At 56.7% G+C, this 12,648-nt stretch overlaps 1 protein-coding gene across 1 annotated transcript; it reads left to right on the top strand.

Annotated features, from left to right (window-relative positions):
* Nucleotides 1-347: 347 nt before the first annotated feature.
* Nucleotides 348-7,063, top strand: SAMD10 (sterile alpha motif domain containing 10; the record flags this gene model as incomplete). Its single annotated transcript, XM_080627944.1, is given in 6 exon segments — nt 348-407; nt 409-493; nt 2,557-2,741; nt 4,967-5,135; nt 6,143-6,283; nt 7,008-7,063. Coding segments are annotated over 6 exon segments (696 nt in total).
* Nucleotides 7,064-12,648: the final 5,585 nt, after the last annotated feature.

Consider the following 12,648-nt stretch of genomic DNA (forward strand, 5'->3'; position numbering starts at 1 on the left):
TTCTCCTCCTGCATCCCAAATGCTTCAACACACCAGTGACTCTGGTGCTGCCACATTTGAGCTTGTCACTGCTGTGCTCAGCCCTGGGGTGCTTTGATGCCTGGTGGTCCAGCATCCCCTGCAGCAGCCCCCCAAGCTTCCTGTCCATCCCGGTGCCAGCTGGCCCTGCCATGGGATTAGGCGGGAGCATGTGGGGAAAACACGGAGCACCCGTCCGGATCAAACGCCCACAGGGCAGCAGGGAGGGGGGTTTAATTCATCCGGCACCGGAGCCAGGGCGAGCACAGAGCTGCTGTTTATGGGCTATAGGAGGGAGGTCGGGGGAGTCAGTCAGGTGAGGACGAGGTATGAGGGGAGGCAGGGATGGAGCTGCGCTCGTGACAGCCGGTGCCGAGCGCTCGCGCGCATCCTCCTCCCGCTGAGATGCAGCAAGGCCGACCCTCGCTGTGCTGCATCTCCTCCATCCGCAGCTCGCAGGGACCACCCGAGCCAGGTGAGGGGGGCTGCAGGGCCAGGGGGAGATGCTCTGTGTGCAGCCCTGGCCGGGTACAGAGCAGCAGAGGGGATGGAGGGTGGCTGGGTACTTGTGGTGTTGCTGTGGATGCTCCCGTGCAGGGCATGGGAAGGAGAGGAGAGCATGGGTTGGAGACCATCCCTGTGTCTCTGCTTGGAGGCTGCCATAGGGTTCCTCTGTCCCCATCCTTCTCTTGCTCCCTCATGCACCCCTTTACTCACCCATGTCGAGTGCTGTTGGGCAATGGGGAAGTTGGGACCCAAGGGCTGGGATTAGGGGAGCAGGAGGCTGTGAAGGAGATGCGAAGGAGCTGCTGGGGGCTCTGGGCTTCAGGGCAGCAGCTGCCCGTTCCCGATAGGAGCGATGCCAGCGGTGCTCTGGGTCCTGCCTTTCTTCTCAGCTTGTTTTCCACTTTACTTTTGCCTCTTTCCCACCTACTCTCCCTCCGGCTCCCTCTCCCCAAGCTGTGTTTGCTGGCGCACTGTAGATGCCCATGTCCTGCTGCTGGTGGCAGATGTTTATAGCCTGCTATGGATAGAGGTGCTGATGGTGACCAGAGCCCCTTCCCTGCTGCTCCCTAACTTGAGCCTTCCTGCAGCGAGTCCTGGGTACGCTCCGGCACAGCTGAAGGACACAGCTCTGGCACCACCCCCTCCGGACCTGCCGGGTCCGTATCTGATCCCAGTGTCCAGCTCAGGGGTATCCCAGCACAGCTGCAATGGGATGGGTGCTCAGGGTGCTGGAGGCAGGAGAGCTGAGGGCGTCTTCAGCATCCTTGGTTTGGAGGCAGCACAACCCACTGCGGTCCAGGGTGTCTGGGGGTGTAGGCAGCCATCGGAGACATCCCCATCATGAGACAGGCACAGAGGCAGCCCCTGCCAGCCCCTGCTCAATGCTGGGCCTCTCCATGGATCTCCCTTCAGCATGTTTCCCATAAAATCCCTTCCCTAGGCATGGATCAGGTCCCCTGCCTCAGTTTCCCCATGGCAGCGCTTGTCACTGGTTGTGCTTAGGAAGCAGTGTGGTGTGACATGGTCTGGAGAACCCAGGACACATGGACACATGGACAACTGTTTCCTGCTCCGGTTTGATTTCTTTTGGCCGGTTGATCTCTGTTGTATGAAGGGGTGCTCAAGAGCTCTCTGAAACCTGTTCCCTCAATGATGACAATGATCTGGAGCAGGTTTCCTATAGCCCTTCTGGTCTCCCAGGGTGGCTTATCCCTGGAGGTGGATCTCCTTTGGGTGCTGCTCTGCTTTCAGTGGTGCTTTGTGACTTGCCCGTGATGGGAGCAGGTGAGATGGGGGATGCTCTGGGCTTTGCTCCTGTGGATCAGCGTTGCTTATGTAAAGCAACCAAAGGAAAGCTTTGCTCCCTCATTGCATCCCAAATATCTCCTGTTTATCAAAACACAAGGAGTGAGGGATAAAAACCATTTGTTGTGGGTAAATGGGTCTTTGTGGGTTGTCACTGATGGGCTGGTGTGTGTCTGGCCATCACTGGAGTGAACAGATTTGTGCCTGTGGGCAGCAGCCATCCCCAAGCACCCATGGTCTGTGCTGAGGGGGACCAACCTGCATCCCCTTCTCCATCAGGCTGCCCACAGTGGGGTTTGACTGCTCTCCATCCCTCAGTGGCAGCACTTCAATGTCACCCTGGTCCATGGAAAGCCACTCTTCCCCTGTGCCCCATCCCGTGTCTCTCACAGCAGAACAAGGGGTTATAGACATGCAGGAGACGATCACTGCGGGTCCCCACGTCTGCTCTGAAGGCGGGTGTCAAAACAAGCATCTCTCCAAGGGCTTTGTGTGGGCAAACATCTTGTCGGCGTCTGCCGGTTCCCAGCTCCAGCTGGCGGGTCTGTGGGATGATGGGATTCCTTCCCGGCAGTGGGAAGGGAAGGTGGGAGAGGGAAGATTTCGGCGGGGATGGGGATGGCCAAAGCTCAGAGGGCCCCATAGGGAAGAAGAGGTGGGTTTGGGTGCCCGAGTGCAGGGTGATGGGCACCATCGCCACCTCTCACCCACCTCATCCCTCCGCAGCCGCTGCCGCTCACTTCAGCTTCTGCCGCAGCCTCCTGGAGCACACGGTGTCGGCCGAGAACCTGAGCTACCGCCTGCAGCGGGCGGCGGGCAGCAGCCTCACGTGGCACGATGGCCGGAGCCAGCGGCCCGATGGAGCCCGCACCGTCAAGCTCCTGCGGCAGCCGGGCACCGAGGGCTCGCAGGTACCCCCGAGCCCCTCTGCATCCCCCTGGACCCCCAGACCTTGCCCCATGGCTGCCAAGGGGATTGCAGCTGCTCATGTCCCCATCCCACCAATTCCCTGCAGGAGCATCTTACCTTTCCCTGCAGGGTCAGGCCTGCAGATCCCATATTGTTGGAAGCTTTCACAATTTTTGGGCATTTAATGATAGAAATATGTATAAATATGATTTAATTATTATCACACTGCCAGGGATGGGGCAGCTGCAGCTTCTCTGGGCACCCTGTGCCAGCACCTCAGCACCCTCATTGTAAAGGACTTCTCCCTAATGTCTCATCTCCATCTCCCCTCTGGCAGGTTAAAGCCATTCCCCTTGGCCTGTCCCTACAGGCCCTTGTCCCAAGCCCCTCTCCAGGTTTCCTGCAGCCCCTTTAGGCACTGGAGCTGCTCTAAGGTCTCCCCTTCAGGAGCCTTCTCTTCTCCAGGCTGACCCAGCCCAGCTCTCTCAGCCTGGCTCCAGAGCAGAGCTGCTCCAGCCCTCGCAGCATCTCTGTGTCCATCATGGCTCTTCCTCATCTGCCTCTACATTCCTCCCAGAGGGATTTGGTGGGGAGAAAAAGGCTTTAAATGTTCCATAAGCAAGGACAAACACCCAAGAGAAGGGAGGTGACTTGAGCTGCTCCCAGCAATGGCTCCCACCACGCAGCCACCTCCTGCCTGCATACAAGAGCATCCTCCGAGCCCTCCCGCTGCTCTCCTCGACACCAGCACTCGATATTCACGGCTGAGAGTTTATCGGAGAGACAGCGCGGCTCAGCCGGCTGGAAACCGAGCCGGGATGCACTACACCCCCCTGCCCACCCGGGGAGCACCGGAGCTCGCTTCGGGACCCGCTGGAGGGGAGGAGGATGCGCCCCGAGCCGGCAGCGCAGGGCTTAGGGATGCTGTCCCCGGGGATGCTTAGGGATGCTTAGAGATGGGTCCCCAGCGCGGGGCTGTGTCTGATGGGTGAAGCACAGACATAAGCAAGGGAAACTGCGGTTGTTTGTCCCCTTTTCCCCGTGCCTCGGAGGGTTAGCTGGATAATAGCTGAGGGAAGCCCATGGGAAGCTCATGGGAAACTGGCTGTTGCTTCCCCCAGCCCCGCTGCTTCTCATCATTGCTCCTTAGTGAATCCAGATCCAACCACCTCCTCCTCCCCTCGGCGCGCTCAGCCGAGTGTGAAGGAGCTGCCAGCTCCCGGGATGCGTTTGGAGGGGATGGAACTGCCGGGGTTTCCCCCAGAGGTGAGGGTTTGCTTGGGAAAACAAACCATGCGCGTTGTATATCGCGTCTCTCATCTGCTTTGGGGATGGAATCCATGGTTGTGATTTGCAACCTCCCCGCTTTGCCTTCATCCCTCTCACTCTGATGATCCCAGGTGAGTTCTCCTTGAGGAAAAATCCCTTTCCAAGCCCAAATCCTCCTCTGGGCACAGGCAGCAGCCCCTGCCATGCTGGCCAGGCTCCATGGGGTGACCAGTGCCCTGCATGGGACTGGGGCGGGGGTCATCCCAGACCCTGCTGCCTCCTCTCTGGCATCTTTCAGGGATGTGTCATTAGTTTCAATAACCGCGGGATGTCTGGAGTCCCTGTTACACTAATTATCACTGCTCCTCCATTAGACACACTTAATTAGCCACGATCACACATGGAGGTCAACGTTGCCATACTGTGGTTCAAGCACTACCAACCTTTCCCATGCTGGTGTGTCCCCGAGGTTCGAGCTGCTGTTCTCTGGATGAGGGAATGGAGCTATGGAGCAGCCCAAAGGGACACCGGCTGCTCCAGTGGGCAGCTCAGAGGTGGCTTTAGATGCCCATGGAGCTGCAGGACCTCACTGTGGCCGGTGAAGGAGGCTGAGATGGAGAGGAAGGGACCATCCCTCCTGCTCCAGGGCACCAGCTGGCTGCTGGCTGCTTCCATGGGGGGTTCTGATGGAATGGCTTTGCCTTGGTACCCACTGTCCCCCAAGGACCTCACTGGTTTCATCCTTACTGAGAGCTGCCAGCAAAAGCCCTTCTCTGCCCAGTAAGCGGGAGACCCTGGGGACCCCAGAATGCCTCCTGTGGGGTCTATATAGGGCAGGACCCCCACTTTGTCCTCCCATCCCCAGTCCCCCACCTCCCACACCAGTTCTGATGCTGCTGTTTCCTGATGATCTCCCAGGATTGAATCCCACTGATCCTCTCCCCTCCTGCTCCTACAGGGCCGTGCCTGTGACCACTATGGCATCTACCACACCAGCCCCACGCTGGGCAGCCTGGCCAAGCCGGTGGTGCTGTGGACCCAGCAGGATGTGTGCAAATGGCTGAAGAAGCACTGCCCGCACAACTATCTCATCTATGTGGAGGCCTTCTCCCACCACGCCATCACAGGTACGGTTCAAACCACAATTAACAGCCAGTACTAATCACCATTAGCACGTGGGAAATAGCTTTTGGGAGGTTTGTGGCTCAGAAGATGGATGTAACCCCATTTCTGTCTCTTATCCCTATGGAGATGCAGCCAGGAGAGAGCTGCCCTATGGCACCAGGCACTGGGGACACCCATATTTAAATTGCTCAAGGGAGATCCTGATTTCTAAGATGGGGAAGAATCTTCTCTTATATGTAAGAATAAGAATACTTTTATAGTTCTTTATATACTGAAGGTTTCTGTGGAAGAGGAAAGATCCCAGCCCCGCTGAAATCCAAGTTGCAAATGGCTTTGTCCAGCTCTGAATCCAACTCCCAGCCAATTCCTTGGAGGAGGTTTACCTCTGGGACCTGCTCCCTCCCCTTTTCCCCTTGAGTACAGTGTCTTTGGCTTCTATATACGAGCATCATCCTGGTACATGTGTGTGACCAGGCAGAGCTCTGCCAGGGCCGGGAGAAAGCAGCAGGGAAGGGAGCACCGGAGCTGCCCGGGAGGGATGCGGAGTCCTAATGCAAGAGCTCAGGCAGCGCTTGCATGGGGAACAAAGGCAGCATTAGCAAATGTAGGCTGAGAACCAAGGACAAAGACCCTGATAGCCCGTGGATAGGAGGAGAGTGGCCGGGGACGTGGTGGCAACGCTAATGCATTCCGATGGGTACCCCCACTCCCTCAGGACACCCGCTTGGAAAAGCATCTCCTGATGCGGGAGGTGGAGCGGAGAAATGGAAAGCTCCTGCCTGCAGGGATGGGAGATGTGGTTGCTGGAGCACAGGCTTGTCCTGGGGCTGGGCACCCTGAGCACTCCAAACCCGGGGCCACTTGCAGGGCTTCTCCATCCCGGGTGGTGAAGGAGCGTTTCAGGATCGTTTCCCTTTCCCTGCTCATTATTCCCACATGAAGATGGGTTCCCATTGCCACCACTGGTGCGGTGTCCTGGATGTGTGGTGCTGAGCGGTGCCTTTGGCAGGTCGGGCGCTGCTGCGGCTGAATGGGGAGAAGCTGCAGCGCATGGGCATCGCTCCCGAGGCGCAGCGCCAGGAGGTCCTGCAGCAGGTCCTGCAGCTCCAAGTGCGCGAGGAGGTCCGGAACCTGCAGCTGCTCAGCCAAGGTAGGGACAATGGGAGGACAAGAGGCTGCAAAGCCCAATGCCGGGGTGGTTGTGCCCATCCTGCTGCACTGGGACAAGCAGAGAGGCAGCGAAACCAACCTGCATGGCACCAGTGCAGATACAGCACACGGTGATGGATTGGGGTGCATGGGTTGTGGTGAACTTGAATGACTTGTGATGTACTGGTTATGGTGCACAGGGATAGGCTATGGTGCATGGGGACAGGCTGTGGTGCACAGGGAGGAGTTGTGGTGTATAGGATGCGATGCACAGAGGTGGGTATAATGCATGGGGACAGGCTGTGGTGCACAGGGATGAGCTGTGGTGCACAGGTTGTGGTGCACGGGGCTGAACTGTGGAGCATGGAGCAGGTTGTGATGGCACACAGCGTGGTGCACAGGTTGCGGTGCACAGGGATGGGCTACAGTGCATGGGGACAGTCTGCGGTGCACTGGGATGAGCTGTGATGCACCAGTAGTGATACCCAGGGACAGGGTACAGTGCATAGTTTATAATGCCCTGGAATGGGCTGTGGTGCACAACCCAAAACCCACCAGTGGTGCTTTGCATCAAGTACCAAGGGCTGGGACCCTCCATGGCCAGCAGCGAATGGATGCGCTGGACCATGCCACCCCGCAGGCTGCTTATCCCTTTATCCCTTCCTCTCCCGCCTTGTTCCAGCTTCTTTTGGAAATGTCTCCTAGCTGCTCCGTCTGTTTGGCAGATTGCACCAACACTGTGACCCTGGGATGGGCTGTGCAGCGCCGGCACCAGACCTGAGCCATGTGCCTGGAATACCAAGAGGCAGCTTCCCACCCGCTCCGGGCCTTCTCCTCCTTCTTCTGTCTCTTTCTGCTGTACAAACACATCTGGGGGCAGCGACGGACGGTTTCCTCCAGCAGGAGCTTGGCTGGAGCGGAATCAGCCAAACGGCCATTGGGATGAACTCGTGCCCACCTGAGGCTGATGGATCACATGGAAAGAGATGGGAATAAGGAGATGATGACAGGCAGGGCTCAGCACCATGGACAACCTGAGTGTGGATGCTCTCGGAGTGGCTCAGAGCCATACACAGGACTGTGAAGCATTATGCACATATCCCAGCACTCAGTGGCTCGTGTCCGTACCTCGGAGCTTATGTAGGGAGCTTCAGTTGTCTCTTCTGGGCTGCCTTCCAGTGTCCTAGGAGGTAACCTGTCAGCAGCAGATGAGGTAACAGGAGCAGCCACCAGCGCCAAAGCTCCTCTTAGGGAGCTGGAACGGGACTTGAGTCATCGGAGCTGGAAAATCCAGGAGCAAAGGCAGGATGGATGCCAGAAGCTCATCCTTCATCCGGCCTTGTGTGCGGGCGGATGAGGGGGGGATAACACAGGGATTGGGTGCTGGGGAGTGAGGTTGGGGGTTCCAGGGTGCCACGTCCCTCCAGGTCCCAGTGTCCAGTCGTGCTCCATCCCGCACCCTCTGTGCTCCCAACAGAGCTCCGCTCCTCGGGGCAGTTGCAATGCTCATCCCAACATCCAGGGGCTGGCGGTGGTGTCACCAAACAGGCATCATCCCAATGACCCACCTCATCATTAAGGTGAAGCAGTGATTGCTGTTACCCCCCATCCCCACCCAAACCCCCCCTGTCTGGAGCCACAGGCCGCTCACACGGGCAGGTAAGGAACAACGATGTGTAAACCCAAGGGTTTGGGGCAGGGTGGATGCTGTAACCTCCTCATGTTCCCCTTCCAGTGATGAGGGCAGGGCTGTGGAGCTTGAGGGGTCCCAAAACAGCAGCACTCCAAAGCCCCTGGAGCATGGGAGCTGGCAGGGTACCAGAGGCCGATCACCACCCGCCTGCTCCCCTGCTGGGAATACAATAAAAGACTGTTATTTTAACTTCTGCTCTCCTGACTCTTCCCACCTCTGAGCCCGGTCCCTCCAGCCCCTCCCAGAGGTGTTCAGGAGATATCTACAGCCCAAAATCCCCTGGGAACAGCATCTCCATAGGGCTAACAAGCTGTGTTAAGTGGGATGCGGGCAGGATGAAGGCATATGGTAGTGGAGCCTGGGCCTGGTGCAGGGCAGTGTTATCCCGGTGTCATTCCTGTCCCATCGCTGCCCTATTGCAGTGACACTGCTCATCAGGTAAGGAGCTGGGAGATTTCCATGGGGTCGGATCAAAGGTGAGCTGAAAATGAGTTGTTTGCCCAAACTAGCAAAAATTAGGATTGCACCCGAAGGGTGGGATGCAGGATGCAGGGAGCATCCTTGGGCTCTTGTAGCAATGGATGCGCTGGGTCCCCATGAGAGGAGTTGTACAAGGCCCAGTTGATGGAAAGGTGTCAGAACCAAAATGCAGCTCTCAAACCCTTTCAGTTTGGATCACAGGTTCACCACCTGGTGCTCAGACCCAAGCGGGTGGGCTTCCCTTCTGCATGGGGTGATTTCAGCATGGGCATTGCCCAAGTTTATAGCTCACATCTGTCCCAGCAAATGTTGGGCTGAGCTGAAAGCAAAGCTCCCAGGTTTCCCAAATCCCAGTTTCCTCCAGCTCAAGATAAAGGCATCTCCTGGTCGATGCCTTCAATGGAGTGACCTGGACCACAGTGGCCACCCTCTCCCCTCTGCGTGTGGGTCAGTTCATCCGGACCTCACCAGCAGGTAATTCCCATCTGAGCTTTGTTGTGGTGGGGGTAAAGGGAAGCTGTAATCCCCCGGCTCCATTTGCAGGGAGCCAGCTTCAGGGCTTCTCTGTGTGCAGCCCCCAGGACACAGAAATCAGCATTTCCTCCTCTGACCTTTTCAAAAATGCAGCAGAATTGGCTCATTTCAGCTCACTAAAACCTCACAGGCAACAACACGGCCAGAACGGAGTGAGTTTGAGGCAAAGGAAAGACAACAACCAGGAAAAAGCCCCATCTCCTCTGCAGCAGTGGTCAGGGGTGGTCTCAGCCACGGGCTCTGCTGTGGCTGTGATAGAGCCACTCACCCATCCCAACCGGTGCGAGATCCATGTTTGCTCCTTGTTAACCCCTTATGTGGAGAGCGGGATGAAGCCACATCCATCCTGAGGCAGCCCCATAGGAAACTATTAAGCGGTCAAGCCTGGATGGACCAGAGCTAAGTAAAGCCCAAGCAGGGAGATCCGTGGACAAGAGCTGGGTTAGTCCCTAACCATGGATTTGGTGTCAGCACTGATTGTGGGTGCTGGGGGGCAGCAGAAGCTGTGCTGGGGGTGCCCGGGGAACGGAGCAGCATCCCCAAGGGCAGACGATGATTGCCGTGCCTGGCTGCGGATGAGGAGCATCGTTAGAGGGAGATGCTGAGCTTCGCTCCAGAGCTGCACAGAGCAGAATCGGCTTCTCCAGCTCAGGGCTGCGCTCACGCAGCAGGTTGGTGATGGCTCTGATGGCAACGCTGCTGGAGTGCACGGAGAGGTGCAAGGGATGCCCCGACCCCCGGCAAAAGCATGTCCCTGCCTGATCCTGCCCCCAAAACCCGCTGTGGGTCCCCCCCATGTGCCGGGTCCACCCGTGCCCGGCTGTGCTCTGGCTCCCTCTGGCTCCTCTTCTGCGCAGAAGGAGGCACAGAGGAAAGCACATTCGCAGCCTTCCAGTGCCTATAGGGGTTACAAGAAACCTGGAGAGGGGCTTTAGACAAGGGCCTGTAGGGACAGGCCAAGGGGAATGGCTTTAACCTGCCAGAGGGGAGACTGAGATGAGCTCTTAGGCAGAAGCTCTTCCCTGTGAGGGTGCTGAGGCGCTGGCACAGGGTGCCCAGAGAAGCTGTGGCTGCCCCATCCCTGGCAGTGCTCAAGGCCAGGTTGGACACGGGCTTGGAGCAAGCTGCTCCAGTGGAAGGTGTCCCTGCCCGTGGCAGTGGTTGGAACTGGATGAGCTTTAAGGTCCCTTCCAACACAAAGCAGTCTGTGGTTCTAGGAACCCTATCAGTGCACTCAGCTGGAGCCCAAAGCATTGTCCCATTGCAGTGTCCCTCTAAGACCCACCTGGGCTTGCTGAGACCCCTCAGCACAGGGCTGAAGGAGCCAAGTGAAGCGATGTTCATGGGTCAGGCAGGAGGGGCCCATCCTGGCCCCCAGCCCCTGCCCTAGCAGGGTCTGTGCCAGCTGCATCTTCATCCCCACGAGGATGTTGATGGTGAAAGCAGAGCATCCTTCCAGGCTGGCTCTGGACCAGTGTCTGGTGCCACTTCATAGCCTTGGCTTGTCCGAGGGGCACCCAGGGCATGGCTTTGCTTCAGTGGCTCTGGGCACGCAGCAAAATCCATCTGCGCGTTGGCACTGAGGAAACACCATCCTCCCCTTGGGCTCCTTTGCAAGCACCTTGGCTGGTGGGTGTTGGAGGGAGATGGGTGCTCAGGCTCCTCTCTGGACCAAGGGACAGCTTGATCACTCCTCAGCTCTTCCCGAGCAAGAAAAACACCTTCTATTTATCTAGCACTTATCTGGCAGTGGAATTCCAGGCACTGCCCCAAAACAAATAGTGCCAGACAATGGAAGGCAGATGAACTGGGCACAGATTCATGCAGTATTAAAACCAGACATCAATTAAACACAAAACACCAACACACAGAATTGAACACGCAGCAGGTAGGAGGATGCAGGCAGCAGCACTGGGGCAGGCAATGGCAACTATCAGAGAGCATCCAATGTTGTCTCTGATCAGCTTTGCTACAAGCAGTGTTTTGCAGGATGATGCTTTGCTGGCATCAGAAAGAACGTTCAGCATCTTCTGGTCTTATAAAGAGAAAACCCAGCAATGCCTTTGCAGGGTGAAGGCAGTTTGCAGAGCCTAGCAAGGCTGTCAAGCAGGAAACTGAAACGCCAGCACAGTTGCACATAGAAAATGCATGTCTAATTTGTCCAAGTAATTACTGAGCCCGGCTTGATGATACAGATCCCTCCAGCTCTGAAGCGCTGCTGATTGTGCCTCTGATTCAGGAAACGATCCCTGTTTCCCTGCCATTGAAATTCATGCTGGACTATGCGCACCGCCCGTGATTTCCCGGCTGTGTGGGGCTCAAGGACATGATTTGCTGAGCAGACAGGGGTGGCAGTGCCTGGATGGGCTGTGCTGGGCTGGAACCCGCTTGAATCTGAAGCATCAGTCCCAGTAGATTACACACTTGATGTAATTAGGACCTTGTTCTCCCATCAGGTTACAAACCACCCCAAATCACTGCCGTTTTGGTGCTCTCAGGCAGCTCAGGATGAGTTTTATTTTCATTGGAGACCTGCGGGCACCTGAAGTACCACAGCAAGAATAAAGGAGAAATCTCAGTCACTGATGGCAGGTATCATATGTAGGGCCTCATGAGCTCCAGGGAATCATAGAATCATAAAATAGCTTGGGTTGGAAGGAGCCTTCAAAGGTCATCTTGTCCAACTCCCTGCATGAGTGCTGATATAAATCAGAGCATCCCAGCAGATGCTGGGGGAGATGCAGGGATACAGCAGAACGGTTGCTCCTGGGATGCTCCCGCAGCTGCATCCCAGTGCTGGCAAACCTCCGGTTGCCTTATCCCAGAGTCCTGGTCCCTATTCCAGCTGCCTGGTGCTGCAGGATGAGCCAGGGCTTGGGGACATGCAGAGTCCTGCAGCGATGTCGGCAGAAGCTTCCTCCCCAGCACGCCCTCGCTGCACGCCCAGCACTAATCAATCTTGATTCATTGCTAATGAACTTGAGAGCAGCGTAGGGATGGATCAGGTGCCACTCAGGGTGAGATGGATAATATAATTAAGGTTTCCTCAAAGGTCCCGTTTTTCTTACCTTGTTAATTAAGCTGATGTGGAGCCCTCCATGCAGAATGCATAATGAGAGCCTGCCGGAGATGGAGCTGGCTGTTAGCGCGAGGTGATGCTAAGGAAAACACTGGCCTTAACCATGGGAATAGGGATGTTTGAACGACTCCATGGGGGTTTGGTTCACCCTGAGCATCCAAGACCCGATCTCTGCTGAGAAACCACCACATCCTTTGCACCACGCGTGCACTGAACAGGGCAGAGCACACACAGGCACAGGGATGCAGGGGGAGATGATGGGCTCATCCGTGCCCATGTAAGCACCACGGCAGAGCTTATAGCTTCCCAAAGCACTGGCTATGGTGCAGGGAGCAAGGCATCGCTTTCAGAAAGCTGGAGGAGCCCCATGGCCTCGGGAAGCAGCACAGGAAGGAGGGATGCTGCTCCACTCGCGTGGCCCAGGCACATCCTTGGTACTTGCACTCTGGTGGTGACTTATGACAATGAATTAATGGCCTCTTAATAAGGGCGACAGTTCCCTTAATTAGAAAGTATTGGAGCAGGGATAATTGCTTCATTTCAGTTTTTTCTCCTGTATTACTTCCTTCATTTTCAGGTC

This window comes from Psittacula echo (assembly GCF_963264785.1).
Source record: "Psittacula echo genome assembly, chromosome: 12".
Classification (NCBI taxonomy): Eukaryota; Metazoa; Chordata; class Aves; order Psittaciformes; family Psittacidae; genus Psittacula; species Psittacula echo.